This window comes from Stegostoma tigrinum, chromosome 24 (genome assembly GCF_030684315.1).
Source record: "Stegostoma tigrinum isolate sSteTig4 chromosome 24, sSteTig4.hap1, whole genome shotgun sequence".
NCBI classification, from domain to species: Eukaryota; Metazoa; Chordata; class Chondrichthyes; order Orectolobiformes; family Stegostomatidae; genus Stegostoma; species Stegostoma tigrinum.
Window position 1 is genome coordinate 15,164,088 of NC_081377.1, and position 15,888 is coordinate 15,179,975.

Consider the following 15,888-nt stretch of genomic DNA (forward strand, 5'->3'; position numbering starts at 1 on the left):
TCAGTGCACACACACAAGGTTTTCCTCCAATGTCCCAGTTGTTGCATTAGGTACATCTTGGGAATGTTCAAACATTTCCAAGTTGTATTCTCAAAATGCAAATTATTTTCTAGGTGGACAATAGCCAAGATCCTTGCTTTTAAGGTAATTATTCTCCAGAGTTTTCTTTGATGCAATGTTAAGCAATTGCTCATCTCCTAACATTAAAGAGTCCACATAGAATGTTTATTTCTTAATGCATGTACAAAATTGCTGGACAGCAATATGCCATTGCCCATAAATGACTAAAGCAGTTAGCCTGGCTGTAGAGAAGCAAAGACAGATGGCTGGACAAGCAGTCAGATATTGGACTTATCTAACCACCAAAAAGTTAATTGCTGTAATAAATGTTGAATTGTAATGATTAAGTTGTCCTTTAAATTCTTCTCAAATAACTAACAAAAAAAGAATACAGGCATGGACTATTTGCTAAACTGTGAGAAAATTCGTAAAGCAGAAGTACAAAGGATCTGGGAGTGTTGGTCCAGGACTCCCTAAAGGTTAACTTGCATGTAGAGTCTGTGATTAAGAAAGCGAATGTAATGTTTATCTCAGGAGGCTTGGAATATAAAAGCAGTGATGTGCTTCTGAGACTTTATAAAGCTGTAGTTAGGCCCCATTTAGAATACTGTGTCCAATTTTGGGCCCCACACCTCAGGAAGGACATACTGGCGCTGGAGCTTGTCTAGCGGAGATTCACACCGATGATCCCTGGAATGGTAGTTTTAATGTATGATGAAAGGCTAAGGATCCTGGGATTGTATTCATTAGAGTTTAGAAGGTTTCGGGGAGATCTAATAGAAACGTACAAGATCAGGTTTGGCTTAGAAAGAGTGGATGCTGGGAAGTTATTTCTGTTAGGCGGGGAGACTAGGACCTGTGGGCACAGCCTTAAAATTAGAGGGGGTAAATTTAAAATGGAAATGAGGAGACATTTCTTTAGCCAGAGAGTGGTGGGTCTGTGGAATTGATTGCCACAGAGTGCAGTGGAGGCTGGGACGTTAAATGTCTTCAAGGCAGAGATCGACAAATTCTTGATCTCACAAGGAATCAAGGGCTAAGGGGAGATTGCGGGTAAGTGGAGTCGAAATGCCCATCAGCCATGTTTAAATGGCGGAGTGGACTCGATGGGCCGAATGGCCTTACTTCTACTTCTATGTCTTATGGTTTTATGTCTTATGGCCTAAACTGCAGACTGAAACTATTCCTTACACATTTGACTTGGAAACCGTGAAGTTTTTTTTTAACTGTTGTTCCTCTTTTATAAAGAGTGTTAAAAGTTGGAAGTGATTCGCTACATACTATTTGTTTCTTGTATGTGTAAGATAGGGAATTGGGTAGGAAAAATCGACTCTGACCAAAAGAACAACTCAGGGAGATTAATGAAGATATACGTTAGTGATTACCATTGATTGCAATATGCAGACAAATAAATAGTTTCAGTGATCGCTACCTGTGGAGACTTGAATCATTTTTGCTCTACAGTTATGATAAGCCTTTCATTCCAGAGGGTTGGACAGCAACAAAGGGCAACAGAGAGGCACTGATCTGTAAGTAAATAAATATAAGAGTAAATGAAGTAATGATGTACTTTTGAGTCCAAAATCCTAAATAGAGCACAGAAAACCAAAGCAAATGTCAAAGTAAGGAAAATCACGATGACTGTATGCATGTCACTAGTTCAACTAGCCCTGGAGCGTGTCCAGAGGAGATTCACACGGATGATCCCTGGAATGGAAGGCTTAATGTATCATGAACAGCTAAGGGACCTGGGATTGTACTCATTAGAGTTTAGAAGGTTGAAGGGAGGCCTAATAGAAACTTACAAGATAATGTATGCCTTAGAGGGGGTGGACGCTAGGAAGTTGTTTCCGTTAGGCGGGGAGACTAGGATCCGTGGGCACAGCCTTAAAATTAGAGGGGGTAAATTTAAAACTGAAATGAGATGACATTTCTTCAGCCAGAGAGTAGTGGGCTTGTGGAATTCATTGCCATGGAGTGCGGTGGAGGCCGGCACGTTAGATGCCTTCAAGGCAGAGATTGACAAATTCTTGATCTCACAAGGAATCAAGGGCTGCAGGGAGAGTGCAGGGAAGTGGAGTTGAAATGCCCATCGGCCATGATTTAAATGGCGGAGTGGACTTGATGGGCCGAATGGCCTTACTTCCACTACTATGTCTTATGGTCTTATGGTCAACAGTGCTGTGGGACTTTGAAGATGGTGTCACTTTGTAAGTGATAGACTTATGAAACCCTGCCCAAAGAGCAGTGGGAGAACATGAACAGAGGGTATAAAACTGATGTCCATTCAAACTTAGTCACCTATGTTCTCCCTTTTCCTCTTGCATTCACTCAGCCAGCAAAATAAAGTTTGGTTGACTATTAAAATTCTATCCTGTTTATGATGTACATACATGTATTTCTAGCTTTTGTTTTAATAGACCAGGTTCACTTTTAATTGAGGAGCTCGTGCATTCCAGTTATATAAGTTTCATATTTCAATGACATTAAATGTAAAAGCTATTCATTAATTACACATTCACGAAGTTAATTTCCACTCTCCACTCTGTGGTGTTATGCAGCAATTATCCAACTGCAGTGTTGGATGTAGACTACACTTGTTTTACATAAGGGAAGATGATCTTTTTCAGAAATAAGTAGTGATTCTTGGTGGAAACTATTGATTGCAGAACCTACATCATGAGGGAGTAAGGGCTAATGCATCACCATTTTATCACAGCAAAGTGCATACACAGATGTACAATGAATATTTACTTTTAAATGGAGTATATTATAACATTTGTTTTCAAACAGAAATGTTGAAGTAGGTTTCAAATGTGAATCATAAAGTAAGGAAGAGGTTTTATCTTCCGGGTTATATTCAAACAAATGAAGCAGTTATAACATTGCTAACTGCATTTTTATCCTTTATGAAGGTTCCCACTCACAGTGGTTCATTTTAAATGTAAGCTTAATTAATTGCCCTTTCCCATCCTCACTGTTTAATCAAAATATTTTACACCCATAACTTTCCAGCCTGATGAAAGGTCATGGTTCAGAAATATATAATTCCATTTGTCCGTATCAGATACTTCTTGAGTTGCTGAATATTTCCAGCATTTTCTGTTTATATTTTGATTTCAAGCAATTGCAGTATTTTACCCCAATTTTAATTTCAAACAGCATGTGGTCTTCAAACTTCGACAAACGTCAATATAACTATCAGCATGGAAAGCCATGGAGCTGAAATCGAGTCACACCCATTCCTAGCCAGCTGATGTTAATTCCACTGATTTTCATTGGCAGAATTTTTGAAATGGGCACCCTGAAAGGGCACGGGGCTGAGATCAAGAGAGTAATATGCAAAAATTAGCGTGTGATTTCCAGTGGAAAAAGTCACAAGTCAGTTCAGGCCTTGATCCCTGCTTGAATTCAAAGTAAGCCCAACAAAAGCTAAAATGAAAGCAGAGCTTTGGTAAAACACAGATGCTCCATTCTAAAGGAAGCAGTTTCAATTGCAACAGACAAAAAATGACAAACTGGGCAGATAGACTGCAAAATCACTTGTGGATTTGAATCTGGTAGCGAAGTGAAATGTGCAATTGGAATAAGGAAGCTGTAGGAATTTGTTGGCACATGCTGTGACATTGAGCCCATAGCCATGCAAAGTTCAAAACCTGTAGAAATGCCAGTGGCAAAAAGTAATGTTGTATTCGAGCATTGAGAAAGAACAGGAAAACTTTTGCACCAAACTATAACTATACCAGATGCCATTGGGCTTGGAGCTAAACATTTGAACAACCGTCTAATTGGAATTAGGGGTAGTGAAGCAGCAACAACAGCTCATTGAAACTTTGCCTGAACTGTCTAAATGCAAAATTCATGACCACTTAATTGAAACATGTAAAATAATCAGAGGGTTAGATAGGGTGGATAGGGAGAGCCTTTTTCCTAGGATGGTGACGGCAAGCACGAGGGGGCAAAGCTTTAAATTGAGGGGTGAAAGATATAGGACAGATGTCAGAGGTAGTTTCTTTACTCAGAGAGTAGTGAGGGAATGGAACGCTTTGCCTGCAACGGTGGTAGATTCGCCAACTTTAGGTACATTTAAGTCGTCATTGGACAAGCACATGGACGTACGTGGAATAGTGTAGGTTAGATGGGCTTGAGATCGGTATGACAGGTCGGCACAACATGAGTGCGGAAGGGCCTGTACTGTGCTGTAATGTTCTATGTTCTATGTTCACATCAGCACTGATCAGAAGTGGAAGTCACCTACTGAGTAGAAAATGAGTCCTTGGAAATCCACCAGCCGAGCTGGGAAATAACTTAATGCTGGTAAATTGATGGATGAAATTTTTCAATCAGGTGTCTGTATAGTGAAGTTTTAAACAGCAAGAGAACAATATTTCCTTTTCTCAAAGTTTGGTTCTAACATGATAGATTCCACACAGAATGTTTGTTTCCTAGTACACATGCATGATTGCAGCAGAATTGCATTACAGCAATATACCTTTATCCATGAATGACTGAAGCAGTTACCCTGAGAAACAAAATCAAATGGGAGGGCAAGTGGTCAGTGACGGAGCCTTAGTTTACCTCACAAAAGTTTATCTTTGAAAATGGTGAATTGAAGTGCTTAACATGTTCTTGAAATCTATTGTATCAGATCTGTGTGTCCACATTTAGAAACAAAGGAGAGTGAAATCAAGGAATTGGAAAGCTGGATTCTCTGTTTCAGGGAGAAGTTGCACAAATTATGTATTTGCATTTGACCATCTCGCTCTGCAGTCATCCTTCACCATTTTCCTGTGTCAATTAAAAGTGAATATGCTCAGCTGGGTTACAGTTGGTTAGCACAGTTGGACAGATGGCAGATTTACAATGTAGAATGGCTCAAACAGAGCGGTTTGAATTCAAGAACAAAAACAAAGTTGTTGGAAAAGCTCAGCAGGTCTGGCAGCATTGTGGAGGAGAAAACAGAGTTAATGTTTCAGGTCCAGTGACCCTTCAATTGCTATGCTTGCTATGGTCACTGTGAATGCCCCTGTTTCTCAACTTAGTTCCTCACCTGAAGCAAAGTAATCCTTACGTTAAACTCATCAGTGGCTGTCTCTGACCCTATAATGAGAGAACAGCCTATGACCACTTTCACTTTTACAGGATTCCAGCCAACAAGAGCAAGTAATGTCCAGCCAAATGACCGTGGTGCAATTTAAAATTTAAAATTGTTTCTGCTAATTTTTTGATGCATTAGCAATTTAATACTTAAGCATTGGAAGAGGCCCTTCAGCCCAGCATGTGCATGCTTGTCATCCAGTACCTTTTTACTGTAGACCCATGTTGCAGCATATGGAAAAGCTTGAATCCGAATAAAACCTTGCTAGTTTGTCAACGCATCTGAGTTCAAATGTGCACAAGGCCCCAGTTTCTCTCTATGAAAGTGGCAGAAGCTGCTTCCTGTGGATTTAATTGAATATTGCTGACCTTCTTTCTTAGGTTTTGGAACTGAGAGTTATTGATCTGTGGTTTACTTGAACCAGGCTAATATCAGGCTGCTGCACAAGTGTGTGGGCTTTGACAATCTGAATCTCATCCCAAGGGAGGCATGAGTCCCACTTAAATTACACTACTATGACCCTGACATTCACAGACAACCTGTCATTCAATATTCACAGATTAGTGATGGCAAGAAGGCTTTGTGGTATACAATTCTGACAGTGTAGAGGAAATGATCTAAACCTCAACTGATTGAAACGTCTCAACTTTGCTGCTTGATACAACCAGTCATAACCATCTGTCACTACAATAAGAAAGTGCCACTTAGAAAATGAATTTTAAAACGTCTATCTTTAAAGCTGTAAGTTATAAACAATTGAATCCTTCCAGCGGATGACATGGCAGTACGGTATGGTAACAAAGGTAAAATTGCTTATCAGTGTTTCTTTTCTCTCACATTGTGAAGAATTGACAGCTTCTTTCTCTCCCTTTTTAGGCTGGGATCCAGTGTGCAGTTCTCATGTGATGATGGCTATGAATTGCAAGGGTCTAAAAGCATAACCTGTATGAGAATGTCTGACTTATTCGCAGCTTGGAGTGATCACAGACCATTCTGCCGAGGTGAGAAATTACTGACAGTTACTGTGCTGCAACAGATGACTAACTTTCACCTTCACAGTTGTTCAGCACCATTATTCTTCTTCTTCCCTTCATTCTGTGACTTGATGTGTCCTTCATGTCAACATATGATTGAAGGAGTGGGGACTGAATGAAAAATTAATCATTTTGATGAGATAGGTGGCCATAATAGAATAACTGCAAAAACAATTTTACTTCCAAAGTTATAAAAAAATTAAATTTGACGAAGTATGTTGTGTGAATAGCTTCTAATTAGCTGTAATTAAATGTTATGACAAATTGGGTAATGTTTTGAAGTTTGTTTAGGTACTTTTGACAATTGTGTACCCAAGCAACAATATGCTAACCGAAAAATGTCCCATTTTAGCTTTGACAGAATATTATGATAACGCCAATTGTAACATATACAAATAGCATTTTGAAATATCCACTGTCTAAACAGTGCATTTTGAGCAATAGATGACAGTGGCGTCACTTTCATAAACCTTAGAATTATCCAATATTTGAACTTTGCATCAAAGTTGAATTGTAGTGCTCAAAAATAGAATTAGTTGTTGCCTTGAATTCAGTAACATTGAAGTAAGAGAGACAGCAGAATACACAATTGGTGATTGTCTGCCATGTGTGTGTGTGTATAGTATGTTATATAAATGCAACAACTGAATCAATGCCATATTTATAGAGCAAAAATGTGTTTTGTTTGCTGTCCACAGTCTTGTAATTCCCTTGTATTATCAAGTAACATAGGAACATAGAAAATAACAGGAGTAGGTCATTTTGCCATTCAAGCCTACACCATCATTCAATATAGTTATGGCTGATCACACAATATCAGGATTCCATTCTCACCCTTCCCCCATACCACTTTGATCCCTCTAGCTGCAAGGGTCATGTCCAGCTCTCTCTTGAATAAATCTAATGAGCTGGCCACAACAGCTTCGTGTGGGAGAGAATTCCACGAGTTCACAGCTCTTTGAATGAATAGGATGGGAACACCCACAATCTGCGAAATTCCCACATGCCACACATGCCATCCTGACTTGGAACCAAATAGCCATTCCTTCACTATCACTAGGTCAAATTCTTGGAACTCCATTTTGACCAGCACTGTGGGTGTATCTTCCTCCCAAGGGGTGGTAGCAGTTCAAGAAAGCAGCTCACCACCACCTTTTCAAGGACAATAAATGCTGGCCTTTCTAGCGATGCTCACAACCCCTGAATAAAGCAAAAAAATGTAGATAATTGTTGCTAAGCAAGGTCCCGTGACAGAAATTAAATAAATGACTGGATAATCGGTTTTAGTGATTTTTTTTGTAATAAATGCTGGACAGGAGCAGGAGACTTTCAAACCTTGTCTTTGAATCGTGAACTTCCTTACCCATCAAGGTAAGTGGAAGTGTGTCACTGAGAAGTCTTACTGATACAAAAGAAATAAGAAGTCTAAATTAATCCAGCCTCCAGATCTTCAGTGTTTCAATGTCTCATTTTGTACATGGAAATGGTAATCATTTAATGGACCACACTAAAATTAAAATATCAGGAGCAAAAATGGTACAAAAATGAGATAATAGCATTTTTATCTCAAGCAATTTATGTCTTGTTTTCTATATCTTGTTCTGCTCAGTGATTTGTAAAATGACAAACTCTACAGTATGTTGTGCATAACTTACAGAAACAAAGCTCAGATTTAAAATTTATTTCAGATGTATTTGGTTTGTGGTTTGGAGAATCACCATCCCATATCAGGGTTTGAAACAAAGACCAAAATAACGAGGTGATAAGACTTCTGTGTTGGCAATAAAAGGTCCAATTGATTAATGCCATGTCAGTTGAACTGTTCTGAAGGATGGCGACTCTACTCGAAGAGTTAACTCAGTTTTCTCTCTACAGTTGCTGCCAGACCTGCTGAGTTTCTCCAGCAATTTCTCTTTGTTGTTTGTTTCAGGTGAACTGCTCTTAGTGGACGTAAGCATGCAACACGAACTTTGAAAGTTTACTTTCTGATAAAAGATGTATAGAATATGTATTATATTTTTGAATGTGGGTTTCAAAATAGAGGCAGATGAATATGGGACAGTTTTGTGAAGGTGCTTTTTTCTGAAACAGGTCAGATAGTCCTTTGCAACAGATATCTAATTGCATTAATTTTAAACAATACATCTGATTGTAGTCAAGTGTGGCAGATTCCCTGCAGTGTGAACATAACACATAATATTTTAAAATTTGGATTTCAAATTAGAGTCAGATGTATGTGGGTCAATTCTGTGATTTTTGTCCAACAAACGTTAATCGGATAATCCATCTCGGCCTGCTCCAGAGGCCTCCAGAACCACAGATTTCCATGTGATTGACTCTTAAATGGGCCACGATGCCACTCAAGGATCATGAGGGAGGGCAACAAATTTTGGTCTTGGTAGCAACATCTACATCCAGTGATAGAATAAAAAGTACAAGTGATAAGATTGTTTCGTCCCTATCAAAGTGACCATGAAAACAATTTTCCTGGAGGCTAAGGAGGTGGGTGGAGAGCAGGGAGTGTGGTGTAGGTGAAGATAGAGGTATTAGATTGTGTTGGTTCTGAGTTCTTGCCATTCTTTAAAATGAGTCATAAATTAGATCTTGACAAAAAAAACTGTGGATTAGGCTACAAGGATTGTTGGAGCTGGGAAACAAGTGGAGACAGATTTGAACCACCTAATTTCACTGCATTAGAGATGTTCATTAGTTTCTACCCAAATTCCATGTTATTGCACCATTCAACATGAAAACAAACTGTGCTGACTTTATTGCAGTTGGTATATGATGTTGATAGTGGTTGCATTTCGGGGAGTATGATGACTTACTGTTACTACTGCAGGTGATTTATCCAGAGAGCCACATAGAGTTCTGGAGTTAAATTCTGCCATGGCAGAAGGTGAAATTTAAATTTATAAAAATTTGGAAGGAAAGATCTATTAATGACCGTGAAACCATTATCAATTGTTGGAAAACCCAGTCTGTTCACTAATATCTTTCAGGGAGGGAAAGTACCATCCATGACCTGGTCTTTACTAAATGTGACTCCAAACCCATAGCAATATGGTTGATTTTTAACTGTCCTCCGGGATGGGTAATAAATATTGGCGTAGCCAGCAACAGCTTCATCCCATGAATGAATTAGTTAAAACATTGGCTAAATAACGTCTTGCTTTTCTACATATTGGCTTGATTATTATTAGATCTGGTTCTGACCGCTGCAATAGCTACTGAGATAGCTGTGATGCAATATTTTGAAATCTGTATGGCAGGAATACACATAGTTGTCTTTTCCACACAAAGGGAAACCAGCAACATTGGAACACTCTGTACCGAAGCCCCTTTGGTCAAAGCTGCTGACAGAATTCAGACAAGATAAAGTAACTGAATTTAATTTTCTTTTATGGCCCACAATGATTTTTCTGTTTTTTTTAATCTGGAAGTGATACTTGAAGTCTGTGATTAGACCATGAGAGATTTGTTTTATTCACACCACAGGAGCTAATTCAGCTCATGTCGAGTACCTGGAGGGATAATCACAGATGGCCTCATTTTTGGCAGGATGAAATTCAGCTACAAGTTGTAGAATTCACAGGCCAACAGAAACATTAAGCTGAATTAGAAAAACGAATGTGGGCAAATTTCTTGTCAGTGAGAGGGGAATGCAGATGTTGCTTTTTTTTGTACATAGCCGTGCTTTTCAGCATTACTGTTGTGATAGCCATTCTTTTGCATACAGACAGGAGCCTCCTCTTTGTCTTTCATTTTATACAGCTTTACGGATAAACTAAAGAGAATATGAAGAGAATCTTAGATAAGCATCAACATTTTGGTGGTTTCACTGATGATGCTGGGAAAATTTAATTATAATCATCATTTTTGTTCAGCGCTGAGGGTATAGTAGTGTTGTTTTGTAATTAAATGATACAAAACTAGAACAAAGATGTACCCATCTGGCCAATCCCAGAATATAAAATGTACTGATTCTGCAATCATATCCTTCCTTTGAGAACAATTATGCATGTGTTCAGTACTCATTGCAGGAAATGGTCAATGCAGAGCTTGAGACTTGTTTGACGAGGTGGGAATTCATGGGCTGCTTGCCAGTAATTTCCCCGGATGTTTGCTGCACAGCATTGCAGAATCAGCCTTTAATACTGTTCCGTGACTTTTATGCTTATTTCACCAAGGGAGCTGACTGTCAAGCTCCAGCTATAACCTGCAAACATATACACTTTTGACAGTTTGTGTTGCACAGATCTTCATCCCTATTTGAAGTAGATAAATTAAGCTTCCCATTTTTCCTCTATTGATTTGCACATTTTGCGGTTATGCCAAAACATTTAGGCATGCAGTTTATCTGTACATCTTGGAGCTAACAAACTCTGAGTTGATTTCTGTTAATCTACTTGTGCTCCAGTGTATACGCACCCAACTTTAAAAAGAAATTTCAAGTTGTAGCTGGGATCTAAATCCAAGCATTAGTTTAATTTGCCTTCTCTCTTCACTCTTGAAAATCTGATTGACTCCATCATTTTCACTGACTTTCTCGCAAGAAATTGTCGCATTATACTTATACTAATTCCCTCACTGGAACAGAAAAAAGAACTCTCATCTAATTCCTCAAATTGAGGTTATTTTTGGGGATTGTTTGGCTGCAAATGTAGCCATTGTTAAGAGGACAACAATTTAATGTGATCCCTATCATCTGTTACTGTCGAAGTTGACACCTTTGCCATTGCTTTGGAAAATGTTTCAATTCTGTTTTGTTTCTCAACCTGGTTTAGTCACACATTTAATGTACTTATTGTCTGTCAACTGAAATTGACCACAGTTGGCTATATCTGACTTTAGTGATAACTTAAGCTAAGGTGGCACAGTAGTTCAGTGTTAGTACTGCTATCTCTCAGCACCAGGGACCTGAGTTCAATCCCCTCCCCTTAGGCATTTGTGACTGTGGATTTCCACCCACAGTCCAAAGATGCCGGGGAGGTGGTGGAAGAAGATTCTAAAGTGACTTTTAAGGGGTGTCTTGACAAATACATGAATAGGATGGGAATAGAGGTATATGGTCCCTGGAAGAATAGGGTGTTTTAATTGTGACAAGCAGCATGTTGGTGCAGGCTTAAAGGGCCTAAGGCCCTTTTCCAGTGCTGTAATTTTCTTTGTTCTATGTGCAGGTTAGGTGGATTGACCATGCTAAATTGTCCGTAATGTCCAGAGATGAGCGGCCAGGTGGATTAGCCACGGGAGATGCACAGCTGGGGGGTGGGGGGATGGGGAAGTGGGGCGTGGGATCTGAATTGGCCGCTGTTCAGAGGGTCAGTGTGGACTTCATGGGCCAAACGGCCTGCTTCCATACTGTAAGAATTCTGTGATATTTGTAATGGCATTAAGGCTTACTACCAGCATCATTTTTTTTCATGTGTTTTGAGCACAATTCAATTATTCTCAACTGTTTCTGCCTCTCCTGTTGCAGCTCGAGTATGTGGTGCACATCTGAATGGTCCCACTGGAGTTATTTCATCCCCTAATTTCCCGGTGCAATATGATAGTGATGCACACTGTGTATGGGTGATTACTGCCTCTGATCCAGACAAGGTAAACTATTTCCTTTCTCTTGCAATTAATTTGACCATGTTCCCAAATCTTAGTTGCCTTCTGCTTGTGCTCAATCTAGTCACAATTCACTAGAGAAGCAGTTCCCTTCTTGATGTCTAGCTAATACTCAGGATACTTTCTGCCAAAAAGAATTATGTTTTATCAAAATTCACTGATAGTTTAAAAAACTCAAAGGCGATATGAACAATTTATGTTGAGTAGTGACGAAGTTAGTTCAGAATTCCATTTTGTTTTCATTCTTGAAATATAAGAAAATGCATTAATTTCCTTTCCCAAAGACCCTGCTTTCAAGGTACATTACTGTTGAGAGGAATAACTTGCATTTTTGTAGATTTTTCATGAGCTTTGTATGTTCTAAAGAGTTTTACAACCCATTATTTACTTTTTGGTAAGTTGCCACTGCTGGAATGTTGGAAACACAGCAGTCAATTCCAAACAAAGGAATTCCACCAGAAGCAGTAGCCCGGGGCAGTGTCTGTTGGAAAGGGCGGGTCAAGGTGTTGGGGTCTCAAATCTGACAGCGTCAGCAAATGGGAGGGACTGGCTGCAGATATGGAGGGGATAATCAGAATTCATCGGCAGTTCTGATTAACAGTTACCCAGGTATCGAGCAGGTTTTTAATTCTCAAACACTGTTTTTGAGTGACTCTGAATTCTCTGCACACCACAATCTTCACAAATCAGAGTGTCAAGGACTTTTTGAAGCAGTTCCAGAAGCCAGGCAGGCTAATTGCCGTGTTTAAATTTCAGTTTCCTTATATTTCATGTGGAGTCAGCTTCCTGCATGGCCCCAGTGTGCAAATCCAGCCTATGTTGCTGCAACTGTACCTGGCCATCAATATTAATAGGGTATTGTATTAATAGCCAGCTAATCAACTTCAGTGATGTTGGATGAGGGATATGTATTTTCCAGGACATTACGAAGAACCTGTTACCGGTGGAACATTTTATGGCGGGTAGGGCCTTGTTTCATATTGCACTCCAAAAATAGCATCTCCAGCAGTGCAACATTCCAACAGTACTGGACTGAAGTGACAGCCTAGATTAAACATTTTCGAAAAGTACGTATTCATCTATAAAATCCAAATATGTTTCAGACATCACGATTGCAACTTATACCATCAAGACATTATCCTGCTCTTCACCACAGCCTCTGTGTTCTGCCATTGTTCAAGATCCTTTCCTCATCCTATGAGTATCTTGATGACAAGGGCAAAATTGTTTTATGACTGTACAATTTCTTCAGAAATCTTTTAAGTGACAGTGAGTTGCTGGTAGTACAGAGCTTGAATATTGCTGAAATATACAGCTGTACAGTATCAGCATGAGTGGTGTTTACAGCTGACTGGATGCTGCTGTGAAACCAAAAAAGACCTCCACCTATCATATGAGTTACTAATTTAGTCGCTGGTTTTCATTGCCAGTGTTATGCTCAGTATGTCGACAATGCCTCCAGAACAATACATCTGTTCATGATGAACAGCATGTCCCTTTTCATGTTTGCAACATATCAGTTATTGATCATACCTAATTTGCCTTTGCTCGCAAAACTCAAAACAGTGTCCAACATTAGACTTGATGCCACAATTAAACAAATTTACAAAATTATCCTAGATATGCTGTGAATGAAACGACTGACCAATTTGGCTGTTTGCAGAGGAGGTACCCGGCCAGCCAGTCTTTGCAAACTGAAAACACAGTATAAACTATTAGGTATAATTCTAAAATCAGACAATATTTGCTAAATAATCCCAAGTGTGCTACAAATTTCAGTGTTAAGCAATTTAAGATTGTTAGTTTGGCTTACAGTGCAGTGCAATTATGCATACTGGAAACTACATCTTTCATGCAAAGGGCCCTGTTACGTGCAGGAAGAAAGAATACATACGCACATTGTGCCCACTTCAACTTAACAGAGCAAGGCTCAGCAACTCTCTGGTTCATTCCTCAAGCAATGCCATAACTGACCAAGTTAACTTGTCTGATACAAATTTAAACAATGCATGGCAGTTAATTGTCAGTCATTATCAACCCAGTGCATTCTCCGTGGCAATGTCATTGCCAATTAGAGGCTACTTGTCAACCAATCAACCCTCTCTCATAAAACGTATTAGAATCATTGAGTCATACAGTCATACCTCTCAGTCCAGCTCGTTTGCACCGACCAGACATTACAATCTGACATAGTCCCATCTTCCACCCTTGCTATCTATATATCTATCTGGATGTCTTTTAAATGTTGTAATTGTACCAGCCTCCACCACTTCATCTGGCAGCTCTTTCCATACATGCACCACCCTCTGTGTGAGAAAGTTATCCTTCAGATCCTTTTTAAATCTTTCCCCTCTCACCTTAAACCTATGTCCTCTAGTTTTGGACTCCCCTACCCTGGGAAAAAGACCTTGGGCTATTCACCTTATCCATACATCTCATAATTTTATAAGCCTCCATAAGGCCACCCCTCAGCCCCCAAAACTCCAGAAAAGAAAAGCCCCAGCCTATTCAGCCTCCCTCTGTAGCTCAAACCCTCCAGTCCTGGCAACATACTTGTAGTTTATTTTTTCTACCCCCTCTGAAGTTTAACATCCTTCCTATAGAAGGGCAACTGGAATTTTTGCAGAATTCCAAAAGTGGCATCACCAATGTACTGTACAGCCACAACATAATGTCCCAATTCCTATGCTCATTGTTCTGACCAATGAAGGCAAGCATACCAAATACCTTCTTCAATGCCCTGGCTGCCTGCGACTCCACTTTGAAGGAACTGTGGACCTGCACCCCAGTCTCTTTTTTTTGTGAAAACACTCCCCAGAGCCCTAAGATTAACTGTTAAAGACCTGCCTTGGTTTGCCTTCTCAAAGTGAAACACTCCCATTTATCTAAAATAAACTCCATCTGCTACTCCTTGGCCCATTAGCCCATCTGATCAAGGTCCCATTGTACTCTGCGAAAATCTTCATCACTGTGCATCATACCATGTATTTTGTTGTCATCCACAAACTTACTAACCATACCTCCTATATTCACTTCCAAATCATGTACATAAATGACAAAAAGCAGTGGACCCTTCACCAATCCTTGTGGCACACCATTGGTGACAGGCTTCAAGTCGTAAAAATAATTCAGTACACTCCACTCTGTCTCCTATCTTCAAATAAATTGTCTATACAATTGGCAGCACAACAGCCCCAGATCCCATGTGATCTCACTTTACTAACCAATCTACCATGCAGAGCCTTGTTGAATGCATTACTGAAGCCCATACAGATGACATCTACATCTCTGTCAGCATCTGTGAAGGAAAAAACAGAATCTACGTTTGGGGTCCAGTGACCCTTCCTCCGAAATCTGAATTCTGAGGAAGGTCACCGGACCTGAAACGTTAACTCTGTTTTTCCCTTCACAGATGCTGCCCGACCTGCTGAGCTTTTCCAGCAACTTTGTTTTGTTCTTGATTTACAGCATCTGCAGTTCTTTCAGTTTTTATCCACATCTCGGCCTTCATCAATCTTCTTTGTCACTCTTTCGAAAATCTCACTCAAGTTAGTGAGGCACAATTTCCCATGCAAAACGCCATGTTGTCCATCCCTAATCAGGCCTCGCCTTTCCAAATGCATGTAAATTCTTCCCATCAGAATCCCCTCCAACAACTAAACCCACCACTTGCTTAGGGCTCATCAGTCTATTGGACCTCTGCTTTTCCTTACAACTATTCTTATATAATGGCACCACATTGGCCAATTTCCAGTCTTTTGGCACCTCACCTATGGTTGTCAATGATACAAATATCTCAGCAGGGGGCCCAGCAATCTATTCCCTAGCTTCCCACAAAATTGTGGGAAACATCTGATCAGGTCCCATGGATGTATCTACCTTAAGAACTCCAGCACCTCCTCTTGTGTAATATGAAATCTCTTCAAGACATCACTATTTATTTCCCCAAGCTCCCTAACTTCCATATCCTTCTCCAGAATAAATACTGATGACAAGTACTCATTTAGTATCCCACCCATCTCCTGCAGGTCCACTCATAGATGGCAATGATGATCTGTAAAAAGTCCTATACTCTCTCTA

At 39.7% G+C, this 15,888-nt stretch overlaps 1 protein-coding gene across 1 annotated transcript in view; it reads left to right on the top strand.

The window, feature by feature from the left end:
* csmd2 (CUB and Sushi multiple domains 2) overlaps positions 1-15,888 on the top strand; it is a 1,700,996-nt gene that overhangs the window by 1,133,584 nt on the left and 551,524 nt on the right. Inside the window, exons 9-10 of the mRNA XM_048558072.2 lie at positions 6,035-6,159; positions 11,672-11,793. Of these exons, the coding sequence (XP_048414029.2) occupies positions 6,035-6,159; positions 11,672-11,793 (247 nt within the window). The remainder of the gene's footprint in view (positions 1-6,034; positions 6,160-11,671; positions 11,794-15,888) is intronic.